Source organism: Hemibagrus wyckioides, linkage group LG01 (genome assembly GCF_019097595.1).
Source record: "Hemibagrus wyckioides isolate EC202008001 linkage group LG01, SWU_Hwy_1.0, whole genome shotgun sequence".
In the NCBI taxonomy this organism is placed as follows: Eukaryota; Metazoa; Chordata; class Actinopteri; order Siluriformes; family Bagridae; genus Hemibagrus; species Hemibagrus wyckioides.
Window position 1 is genome coordinate 14063475 of NC_080710.1, and position 12793 is coordinate 14076267.

Here is a 12793-nt window from a genome sequence, read left to right on the forward strand (position 1 = left end):
CCTGGTGCAAACAGTGCAAGACAAAAAGACAGTGCAAATAGACAATACAAAACAAAACAGTACAGGACAGGTACAGCAGCAGCTGAATAAATGAGCAAAAACAGCATGTAAACAGTCATAATATGGGTGGAGTTATAGACATGTACACCGCATAACATTATGACCAGCTGACTAATATTGTGTTGGTCCCCCTTTGGGCACCAAAACAGCCCTGATCCATTGTGTACTGTGTATTCTGACACCTTTCTACCAGAACCAGGAATTAACTTCAGTAATTTGAGCAACAGTAGCTCGTCTGTTGGATCGGATCACATGGGCCAGCCTTCGCTCCCCACATGCATTTGTGAGTAATGGCCACCCATGACCCTGTCGCCGGTTCACCACTGTTCCTTCCTTGGAACACTTTTGATAGATACTGACCACTGCAGACCGGGAACACCCCACAAGAGCTGCAGTTTTGGAGATGCTCTGATCCAGTCGTCTAGCCATCACAATTTGGCCCTTGTCAAACTCACTCGAATCCTTACTCTTGCCCATTTTTCCTGCTTCTAACACATCAACTTTGAGGACAAAATGTTCACTTGCTGCCTAATATATCCCACCCATTAAAAGGTGCCATGATGAGGAGATCATCAGTGTTATTCACTTCACCTGTCAGTGCTCATAATGTTACGCCTGATAGGTGTATGTGTCATAGCTAAATAAGGTATATAAACCAAAAAATGTGTCTTTAGTTAGCATTAGCTTGCTAGCTATCTAGCTAACATCTGGGGTTTTGAGTTGCCAGCTTACATATTTTGTTGGAGAAATAAAAGTAAAAAAAAATGTCTCAGTTCTTATGGTGTGAAATGTAAATATAACCAGCATTGTGTGTCATGGTCAGAGCAGATCAGTGTAGATCACAAATAGGAAACACATCCACGGTTTTTACGCACAGTCAAATTTTTGTGGTTTTTATTTTAACATACTTTGAAGAGCAATAACTCTACAATTTTATAGTAGTATGGAAACAACAAAACACAACCAATTTACGTATTTATTTTTCTCAAAATGTGAACTAACATTTAGAAATAAGGTAGGGAAAAATAAGTACTCCTTATAATTCAGTACCATGTAGAACAATATTTAGCAGCAATCACTTAAATCAAGTAAAGCTTTCATATATGAGTTAATCAGTCAAAAGTTAATAATTCAATTCAAGTGTCCAGTTAAACAGACTTAAAAAATAAACCAACCAAATAATAAATGATAGCTTTGATGATAACGGGTTTGATTTTCACCACTGTTGTTGATCTTTCGGCTGCTCCCTATGTGCGTGAGGGGTCGCCGGCACTACATCCAGTGGTTGTGGTTTGGGCACTGCCTGGCAATCGAACCCGGGCCTTCTGCATGGTAGGGGAGAAACCTACCACTGAGCCACCAGCACCCTTGTATTTTCACCACTGTAACTAAGTGAAAAAACCTTGTTAGAATATTTAATATTTCGTTTTGTTTGACTGAGGAAAATTATCATGCTACATATTTGTACAATAGAAATCTGCATAACATACAATGTGCCTAGATATCAGCTGTAGACAATATTCATAGAAGTGAATGTGAGTCATTATTGCACTTAAGAATATGAGGGTAGATTTATACTTTACTCAAGTAATATTGAAATGCAGCATGTGTATTATTACTCAAGTACATTTACAAGAGAAAACAACTTTTTACTGACCTTTAAAGTATTCATTAATAATCTCAAATTCCACAAGATTTTTGCTTTTTTTTTTTCTTTCTAGTTTTCTCTTGCTCAGTTGTTGTACCAATCAGTTGTTTTTTGTTTTCAAATGTCATCACAAAAACTGGAAAAAGGTAGAGGCAAGATAAATTTTAATTTAATTTCATTTAAATTAATAAATAAAAATGAATGAATGTATGAATGAATAATGCAGGTGGTTACATTGCCATGATGTGTTTTTTCCCAGTGCTGTGAAACAGATATATTTTCCAACACAAATTGTTTTAGAAAGTATCTGGCGCCTCCTGGTGGTCTAATTCGGTTCATAAAATTTGTCATATTTATTCAGAATTTTTGCATATGTTCATTTTTTTTTATCATAGTAGATTGATATTTCTTGAATGATATCTTGCACAGGTTGCCTGTGGTTTGATGCAATACCTGTTTCTGTTGAAGCCACAGCAATCATGACTGCAGTTGGTGCACTAAATGCTCAGGAGATTCTGCCAAGCCACATAAAAACTTTAAAGGCAGAACCATTGATCTTCCTCTTTCACTTACTGACCCATCCATTTACCAGTTACTTCCCTTAACAAAAATAAGTGGATTTTGTTGCATTACTTTGGGATTAACATCAGTTTTCGGGGGAAAAAACTGTCGGAAGCAAACCTTTATGCAATTATTACTATTATAAAATAAACACAGTCATTATTATTTTCAGGCACAGAGGCTTTAATAGTGTAAATTTATACATTTATTATATTTCTATTGCAGTTCTAATTAAATCATTAGATTAAGGTACAGGTTGGGACTGAGTTTATTGCACCTTCTTCTTTCTCCTCCGGAGGACTGGGAGGCTCATAATCCTTTGGTCTAGCACGTAGAGTACGATGAGTCCAGTCCAGTGTGGGTTTATCAAGTTTGAGCAGGTCTTGTAGGAGCTGGGCCGCAAACTCCATAGGGCAAAAGCCCTCCAAGCCCTTGGACCTTCTACACGTCTACATTGGAAATGTCTCTCAAGCTCCCCAACAACCCCCACCCCATGATCTGAGTTTGTTTGCTCATCTTACAATTTTAGCCGTCCATTTAATAATGGATTAAAAACTGTTTCCAGGCTCAATTATAGACAGATATAGGAACTTTGAAGAGAAATGATCAATACATTTTCAGTAAAACTGAATGTTCTTTATTATAGAGTAGGACAACCTGAATTGATCTGATTTGTTTTGATTAACTAACAATCTGAAATGTTTATTTAACAATGGATTTAAAACTGCTGCCTTGTGCAATTGTACTGACAGATATAATGACTTTGAAGATGAATGCTACAGTAAAATTGACCGATTTCTATTTAGAGCATAGAGTAGGCCATTATGTAATCATTAATTATTGTGAATTGGAATTGTCCATTTTATAATGGATAAAAATGGTCTCATGGCTGATTTTTCTTGACAGATTTGGTGATTTTGAAAAGCTATTACTTCAACATTCTACAGAAAAATGTATTGATCTTTATTGTTAGCATAGAGTAGGTCATTGTGAAGGGGGTTATCATCTACCAAAATTAAATTTACCTTTTAATGTATCAAAAAGCCTCCTGATTTCATTTTACTGACAGATCTAATGACTTTGAAGAGCAATAACTCTACAATTCTTCAGTAATACGGATTGATCTATTTCATATGGCTTAATACATTTTTTTAATCGTTGTTCTGTAGTAAGTTATGGTGCTGTTGGGTGTGACCTCGAGGACACTCGCTGTCCACTTTCAGCACTGTTACTGCTGAGGATCTAAAAGCCGCACAAAATATTTGCGACTCGATTAACCATGTTTTCGGAAAGAGTGACTTGCTTAAATAAACACAGTCATTAACAATAGATAATAAAAAAATTTATTATGTTTAACAGAATTTCTATTTCAAATGTCCTACAGATTAATGTACAGATTTGATCGATTCTTCTTCTTCTTTCTCCTCTTCTTATTTTTGTTTTTGGGTGCAAGCAAACGCTGAAAGAAAAAAAAAGAAGACATTCACTGATTATTATATATTATATATATATATATATATATATATATATATATATATATATATATATATATATATATATATATATATATATATATATATATATATATATTTTATATATTATGGTAATTGCTTTTATTACAAGTTATGATATAAGAATATTGTACTATCATTGTGATATTCCATCATTGCTTTAGTCTAAATATTCATTATAAATAATTATTATTACATTCAAAAACCTGCGTCATTCTGTATGTGTTCTATTGAGCACCTTTCTACTGAACAGATTACAGAAATTTCTGGTGTCCATTTTGCCCTAGCAAGTGTTCCCTTCATTAAGAACCCTTCATCATGCAGAAGAAGAGATCTCCTCCTTATACTGCCCACTACACTTATACTACATGTTTCATTTCTGTATATAGTCTCTATCTACCCAGGGAGCTTACTGTATATTTAGCTGTGTAAGTGTGTGTAACTAGTACAGACTACACTTGTGTAGTGTTTGTGTAAGTATTATCACGTTTATCAGAGTACTCACCACGTTCTGGCCAGCTTCGCTCCCCTGAAGTATAGCCACCATCTGCTCAACCTGCACACACACACATATGTATATGACAGTAAATTACAGTGTTTCAGCTGTTTCAATGTGTGGCTTTGTTTCTACACAAACAAAACTAATTCATGTCAATTTGCATGAATCAGACAGGGCACAATTCAATTAATGTGTGTGTGTGTGTGTGTGTGTGTGAACCTTGGCACGCAGAAGGTTGGGCTCTGCGACCATATCGAGCAGGTTGTAGTTGTTCTCTCCTTGTATAACCATGCAGGTTATTTCTCTGGCCCGAGTCGGATGGATTTGCTCCACAAGAGGTAACAGGTACTCATCTGCAGAGAGAGAGAGAGAGAGAGAGAGAGAGAGAGAGAAGTATGAGTGAGAGGGAGAGATGCTGTTCTGTAAATCTGTAAATCATCTAATACAGACAAGGCTCAAGCTCCATATTCCAAAAGTAAGAGGAGTGGAAAGTATACTGTATTAATAAAACACTTCCCATGCCATAAGGAATGTGCTGTTAGAAGTGTATTTAAGCTGGAATTGTGTGTGAGTTTGTATATGACTGTGAGACTCACGCAGCATCGTGACCTGTTGTTCCACATCAGCTGACTCCAGCATGTAGAGAGTTAATGGCTTCCGAGCTGGTGCAGGAACAGCAGTCTGGGAACGTAGGAGATTATTATTATTATTGTTCTTATTAGTAGTAGTATTAATAATAGTAACAGTAGTAGAAAAAAAATCAAATGAATTAAACAATAACGTATAAAAAAATAATTGATACGGTTACATAATATATTGCAATATTAAGCAAGTAAAATGTTGTCTTATTGGTGTGTGTGTGTGTGTGTGTGTGTTCTAGCTGCACTGGTACCTGTGTATCCATGGACTGCTTGGTGCTTTGTTCTCGCATTGCGTCCATGGTCAGCTTCTCATCTGTCACAAGTGATGGAGGTGGAGATGGAGCTGCTGCTGTTACAGGTGGTTCTTCTTTTTTAACTGTGGCTGGACTTGCAGCCTGTACCGCTTTAGCTGCAGTGGGAAGTGCAGCTGCTACTGGTTTAACTGCAGCTTCTACTGGTTTAACTTCAGCTGCTTCTGCTTTAACTGGAACAGGTTTAACTGGCCCCTGAACGGCTTTAACTGGTGCCTGAACGGGTTTAACTGGTGCCTGAACGGGTTTAACTGGCCCCTGAACAGGTTTAACTGGCCCCTGAACAGGTTTAACTGGCGCCTGAATGGGTTTAACTGGCGCCGGAACAGGTTTAACTGGTGCCTGAATGGGTTTAACTGACACCGGGAGGGGTTCAACTGGAGCTGGAATGGGTTTAACTGGCGCCTGAACGGGTTTAACTGGCGCCTGAACGGGTTTAACTGGCGCTTGAACGGGTTTAACTGGTGCCTGAACGGGTTTAACTGGCACCTGAACGGGTTTAACTGGTGCCTGAACGGGTTTAACTGGCGTCTGAACGGGTTTAACTGGTGCCAGGAGGGGTTCAACTGGCGTTGGAACGGGTTTAACTGGCGCCTGAACGGGTTTAACTGGTGCCGGAATGGGTTTAACTGGCGCCTGAACGGGTTCAACTGGCGCTGGAATGGGTTGCCAGTTAAACTGAACAGGTTTAACTGCAGCTGGACCAGGTTTAACTGGCGCCTGAACGGGTTTAACTGGTGCTGGGACGGGTTTAACTGGTGCTGGGACGGGTTTAACTGGTGCCTGAACGGGTTTAACTGGTGCCGGGAGGGGTTCAACTGGCGCTGGAACGGGTTTAATTGGCGCCTGAACGGGTTTAACTGGTGCCGGAATGGGTTTAACTGGCGCCTGAACGGGTTCAACTGGCGCTGGAATGGGTTGCCAGTTAAACTGAACAGGTTTAATTGCAGCTGGACCAGGTTTAACTGCAGCTGGACCAGGTTTAACTGCAGCTGGACCAGGTTTAACTGCAGCTGGACCAGGTTTAACTGCAGCTGGACCAGGTTTAAGTGCAGCTGGACCAGGTTTAATGGCAGCTGGACCAGGTTGAACTGCAGCTGGACCAGGTTTAATTGCACCTGGATCAGGTTTAACTGCAGCTGGACCAGGTTTAACTGCAGACTGAGCGTGCTGAATTGAAGGATGTCCCTCTTCCTTCTTCTGCACTTGGCTCACATGCACCTGTTTGCTGGTCTCATCTGCAATCGTCCTGTTTGCAGCCTGGCGCTCCTGGCGAGACTTGAAGTGTGTGATGAACCTTTAAGACAATTGAGACACTGCTGTTAGAGCCTTAATCAGAACACAAATAATAGATTTTTAGTCTCTATTATTATTATTATTAGTAGTAGTAGTAGTAGTAGTAGTAGTAGTAGTAATGACTTTAGCATTTTAATGTGTAAATTAAAATTGTTGGCTTTCACTGTATTTATAACACATTGAAGATTTTTTCTCTATTTAGATGTATGAGCAAATATGTTAACTGAAATATCTTCACCTAACCAAACCTCTTCATCAGCCATAAAACAACCATTAAACAGACTTAGTTATACACACATCTAGAACACATTCAGCAGGTTGGTACAATGTAGAGATTTTCACATGACTTACACTTTGTGGTCGTTGAACAGCATTCCGTTCAACGTCCTAATGGCAGTCTCGGCAGCCTGAGCACTCTCAAAGTGCACATAGCCGTATCCTTTGGAGCCATTCTCATCACACATCACCTTCAGGAGAGACAAATCCGTCAACGCACAGAAATGATGTCAAACAGACTTAACTGGAGACTTCATTTTTAGGAAGTTATTCAGATCTGCAGAGAACACAGCTCAAACCTTGCATGACAGGATGTTGCCAAAGATGGAGAAGGTGTTGTAAAGGGCAATGCTGTCGATGGACTTTTCCAGATTCTTTATAAAGATGTTTCCCACATTGTTCTTCCTTGATGAGTCCTTCCGGGACCACATGATACGCATGGGCTGACCCAAAAGGGGGTCAAAATTGAGCAGGTCCAAAGCACGCTCAGCTGAGGAAACAAAGTGAATTACAGTTTATTAACATTAAACTTAGAGAGGTCTGTAATAAAAGCCATACACTTCTGTATTCTGTACGCTTGACCTTATTCTGCTAATAAAACTGTAAAATAATACATTTCCCTTTCTGATTATGTACAGTAATACACCAGTTCTACATTTGTATTATTGTTCTGTGTTCACTGTTCTACCAAAAGTGTTCATGAGAGCGCACAGGCTTTGATTTTTCCTTCAAATCTCAGTAGAAAGTGACAGCCCCCCACCCCCCACCCCCACACACAACATGGAAATTGCTGCTGGGAAAGCATAGCAAACACCTAATTCCATGAGGGAAATTTTATTTCTGACTAAGCATTGACATCAGCTTATAGCTTCACCTATAATGTCAAATGTGTGGAAGCTCATTAGACACTTTTTAAACAGAGGACTGAGACAGTATAGAAATAATGGCATTAATGTTGCCTATCTTTTAAGGTTATAAAATTGTCATGACTAAAATATTCCAGATATTTCTGATGCCTATACTAATAAGCTTTCTTTTCCTTTACATCATGTACATGTGTTGTATGTAGATGGATGACGTGTATACCCGAGATTTTCTGAAGCCTGTTGTTGTTGGTGTTACACTTAAAAATGATAGAATGTTACTTCTAAATATGTCATCATTTTACTTCTCTCATGTGTTCCGATATGTGAAGTAGTGTAAGTGTAGAGTATACAGTTAAGATATGTTTGTATTACCATCTGCCCAATGCTGGAAGTTGACAAAGGCATATTGTTGTGATGTGCCAGGACTTTTAACCCTGCAGAGGCGGATGGAGTGAACTTTCCCAACAGAGCCAAACTTGTTCAGGAGCATAGACTCCGTCACATTAGGGTGAAGATCACCAACGTAGAGAGACGCCATTTGGAAATTAACACAGTTCATTTTTCATCAAAATGCTACAAGAAAAAAAACAACAACTTATAGAGACAGACAAAAACAAGAACTGAACACTGAACTGCAGACTGAATATTTCATCTAACACGAGTGGTCTACTTTCTTTCCTAAAACGTTCCTCAAGGTTTCTTCAGATAACACTACTGGTATTAAGATATGATCGTTTTTAAAAAGCTACTAAAACTTTTATCTTGACAAATTGAAGTAAAATGTAAACTAACAAAACACTTTTACATCTGTAAATCGTAGGAAGAGCAAAGGCCTTCAGCGCTTAATCCTAGCAGTATGATGAACTTATCATTTATATAACACTGAGTAGTCACCCTATTAGTTAGGCTAACAGTTTCAAAATGATTTCTAAAACATTTTTAAATTAGAAATCACTAAAACATTGAGAGGATGCGTACCACTGAAACGCTGAAACTGAAATGGTTTGTTTTCCTGTAGCCGTGGAGACGAGTGGTTCTTGGTGATGTCACAGAACTGGACTTCTGATGGTCATCACTGCACTCTGTGTGTTTTTTTTTTTTTTTTTTTTTAAACTCATAGTGGCTGACCCGTGCTGAAGGTAAACAGCTAGCTGCAGTCCCAAGTAACAGTAACTTCAGCAAGAGCAAGAAACAAATCCTCACACTCCACATTTAATGGCATTCAAAATGAATGGAATTCCACAGACTTAAAAATACTAGTGTGGATATTTTTGGTAATTAATCAGGTATTACTATTTTCAGTCCACTAAGAGTATTGTGAAGAAATCACACAGAGACAAGTCTTAAATAATAATAATAATAATAATAATAATAATAATAATAATAATAACAACAAGGCAATGAAGGGCTCATCCTCATGCATTATGAACTGTGTGTATCGTCAGCGTGTTACTGCTAAGCCGATCACCTCCTCATTGGATTTACCCCTGGCATTATGTGGCTTCCTATTTGACTCCTTAAAGTTAATGGACATCATTTTTTATTCATAAAAAACAACATTTCTCCTTGCTTTAGCATCAGCAAAGCATTGTGGGTAATCTCCATGCCGACTCTCTGCACTCATAAAGTTGTACCCTAATGTAAAGTTGTACACCAGTGTGGCCTGTGTAACGTTTCACTCATGAACTAGTTTACAGTGTTTGATCTTCTGTCTTTCTATCCTCTTCTGTTTGGTGTGGATGTGCCGAGAAGTCTGCATTTACTCAGTCCTGTGAATACGCATGTACAATACTGTTTAAAACCATTTTGTTTTCAATCAAACTGCCATTCAGTTTTTAACTGTTATTCATTTGGTGGCAAACAACAATAATGAAAAAATGTACAGGACTTTACACCTTGTGTGGTGTTCAGGTGAAACTGGATGGTTTTATATTTTTACAAAAAATGTTTTGCATTTGTTGTAAGTTATCCACATTTGCAGATGCAGTTTTGAGAGCTGTATTTTATAGTCTGCAATAGTGACTGCAATAATCTTTTCTTTCTAAAGCTCCTATTATTGTTCATCACCTGTATTTGATAAATCAGTTTAAAATAATAAACATTAATTTAAACATTGCTTCATTTCGATTTTGTCTAGATTTACATCATCAAAGTCTTTATTATTGTTTGTTTTCTTACACAAAACTTCCTTCCGGTGTTCAGTGTTCAGTCTGTGTTTATTAGTGTCTTATAGAATCCTACATACGGAAATCATTTTTTTGTTGTTTTTCTTTTGTTCTTACTGTTGTTTTGTTTTGTTTTTGTCACCTGAGGTTATTTGTTATTGATGTCCTGATAATTACAACATAGATTTGGACGTACTTTCTTTTTCCCATGGCTGTATTTTACTTTAAGTAAAAATAAAGGCACTAATATTGGTTACTTTATTTTAACATAACACTTACACTGATCAGCCATAACATTAAAACCACATGTCTAATATTGTGAAGGTCCCCCTTGTGCCACCAAAACAACACATTAGTGGAGGCGTCTACTCCACTAGACATCTGAAGAGCAGAGCAGATTCAGAGCAGAACATTGACCAGAGCCTCTCACTGCCTCTGCCAGCTTGCCTTCTACACATAGTGCATCCTGGTGCCATCTCTTCACCATGTAAGCGATGCACACGTACCTGGTGTTCCAAATTACGTAAAAGAAAATGTGAGACCAGGCCATCTTCTTCCATTGCTCCAGGGTCCAGTTCTGATGCTTACATGTCTGTGGCATCGGACCAAATGGGTCTGTGGCATCGTTCTTCATGTACATCAATGTGCCTTGAACAGGACTTAATAAATTAATATTTTTTTATTTGATTTGTTTTAAATATTAAATTTTTTTAAATGCTAGGGACAGAAAGTTTGTCCTAGGTACATAAAGTGCAACATGGGCAATCAGGTGCAATCAGTGTGAGACAGAAAGTACAAAAAACAACACAAGACAGGACACATAGTGCCGTGTGCAAAACACAATAAAATGTGCAAACTCGAGAAACTGTAAAACCAGGTACCTAATAACCATCCAACTAGCGCCATCACCAAGAAAGCCCAACAGAGTCTCTACTTCCTGCGAAGGCTGAGGAAGGCTCATCTTCCACGTCCTATCCTGACCACTTTCTACAGAGGGACCATCGAGAGCATCCTGAGCAGTTGCATCACTGCCTGGTTTGGGAAATGCAGCATCTCGGATCGCAAGACCCTGCAGTGGATATTGAGGACAGCTGAGAAGATCATTGGAGTCTATATTCCCTCTATTTTGGACATTTACTCCACACGCTGCATCCACAATGCTAACAGCATTGTGAATGATCACACACACCCCTCACACACTCTTCACCCTTCTGCCATCCAGAAAGAGGTACCGAAGCATTCGGACCCGCACAACCAGACTGTTGAACAGCTTCTTCCCTCAGGCAATCAGGTATCTCAACAGAGAACTGAACTGAGCTGGACACGGACACACACACACATAACCGAGATCCGATCTCAACAGAGAAACTGAACTGTGCTGGACACGGACATACCCACACAACTCACACACACTCACACAACTGAGAACTGTGTTCCCAGCAGAGAAACTGAACTGTGCTGGACACAGACACACACACAACACAAACACACAACTGTGTTCTCAAAAGAGAAACTGAACTGTGCTGGACACGGACACACACACACAACACACACACATAACTGTGTTCTCAACAGAGAAACTGAACTGTGCTGCACACGGACACACACACACACAACACACACACATAACTGTGTTCTCAACAGAGAAACTGAACTGTGCTGGACACGGACACACACACAATACACACACATAACTGTGTTCTCAACAGAGAAACTGAACTGCGCTGGACACGGACACACACACACAACACACACACATAACTGTGTTCTCAACAGAGAAACTGAACTGTGCTGGACACGGACACACACACACACAACACACACACATAACTGTGTTCTCAACAGAGAAACTGAACTGCGCTGGACACGGACACACACACAACACACACACATAACTGTGTTCTCAACAGAGAAACTGAACTGTGCTGGACACACACACACAAAATTGTCCTGTTTGCACGCATATGTCACTTTACATTACACTTTACACTTTACATTGATCTTGTTTACATGTAACTTTAATATTTGCACTCACTGTCAACACTATTCTTTTGCACAGAGTTGGCTTTATATGTCCTGTTTGTCTGCACTGTCTTGTCTTGTCATCCTGTGCACTTCTGTTGTATGTCTAGTTTTTACTAAAGTCCTTAAGTATAGTTTAGCTTTATCTCTATGTTTAGCTCCATGTTTGTCTGCGTCACCTGTACTTTGTCTTTGTTGTGTGTAGCACCTTTGGTCTAGGAGGAACGTTGTTTCATTTCACTGTGTACTGCATCAGCTATATATGGTTGAAGTGACAATAAAGCTTTGTTGACTTTGACTTTGACCAGTGGTGGGCCGTGCATTTCACACCTAGGCCTTCACTGGCCTTCACCAAATCGATTTCTTCTCCTCTGTCAGCCATTGTGAGTTAAAATATATATATTTTATTTAGTTTGTACGGTTTGCTGCCTCTGACTACTCCAATTATCCAATCAAAGGACGGGAAATTGCTGACGTAATCGTATGCCTGCTAGATGGCCCCAGTGACACCAACTCGAAATCTGATTGGTTAATGTAACAATTTCATTGCCACTTATTTTAAGCTACGGGCGCTTGCACTATTGATTCTGAAGGCCTTAAGGCAGATTTCTTTCACCCTGGCAACACGTGATGTCATCCACTGACTGAAATATGATTGGATAAATATACCCTACTGGAAGCAGCGCAACCAAGAGAAAAGCAATGAAATGTAGAGAATAGACTATTGGGAATAATTTTCAAATGTGTTGGAGTCAAAGTAGTAAGTTTCCAATAATACTCAAGGTCAAGTATAAATACTCAAAAACAAGTAGAGTACTCGAATAAAATTATTACTTTACTGTCTAAGCCTGACCATAATTTATACATTGTATTAAATAGATAGATAATCTAGCCATGGGGGTCACAGTCCAGTGACTTCTGTGCCGGTCCCAAGCCC

The 12793-nt window shown here is 39.0% G+C and overlaps 1 protein-coding gene across 1 annotated transcript; it reads right to left on the reverse strand.

Moving 5' to 3' along the window:
* Positions 1-3647: 3647 nt before the first annotated feature.
* Positions 3648-9493, reverse strand: LOC131357691 (polyadenylate-binding protein 1A-like). Its single transcript, XM_058396891.1, has 9 exons — positions 8648-9493; positions 8042-8242; positions 7103-7293; positions 6879-6994; positions 5172-6528; positions 4876-4960; positions 4499-4632; positions 4286-4336; positions 3648-3728 (listed from the first exon to the last, which is right to left on the reverse strand). The coding sequence occupies exons 2-9, from the start codon at positions 8226-8228 to the stop codon at positions 3648-3650; spliced, it is 2202 nt and encodes a 733-aa protein (XP_058252874.1). The 5' UTR covers positions 8229-8242; positions 8648-9493.
* Between the last annotated feature and the right edge of the window lie 3300 nt (positions 9494-12793).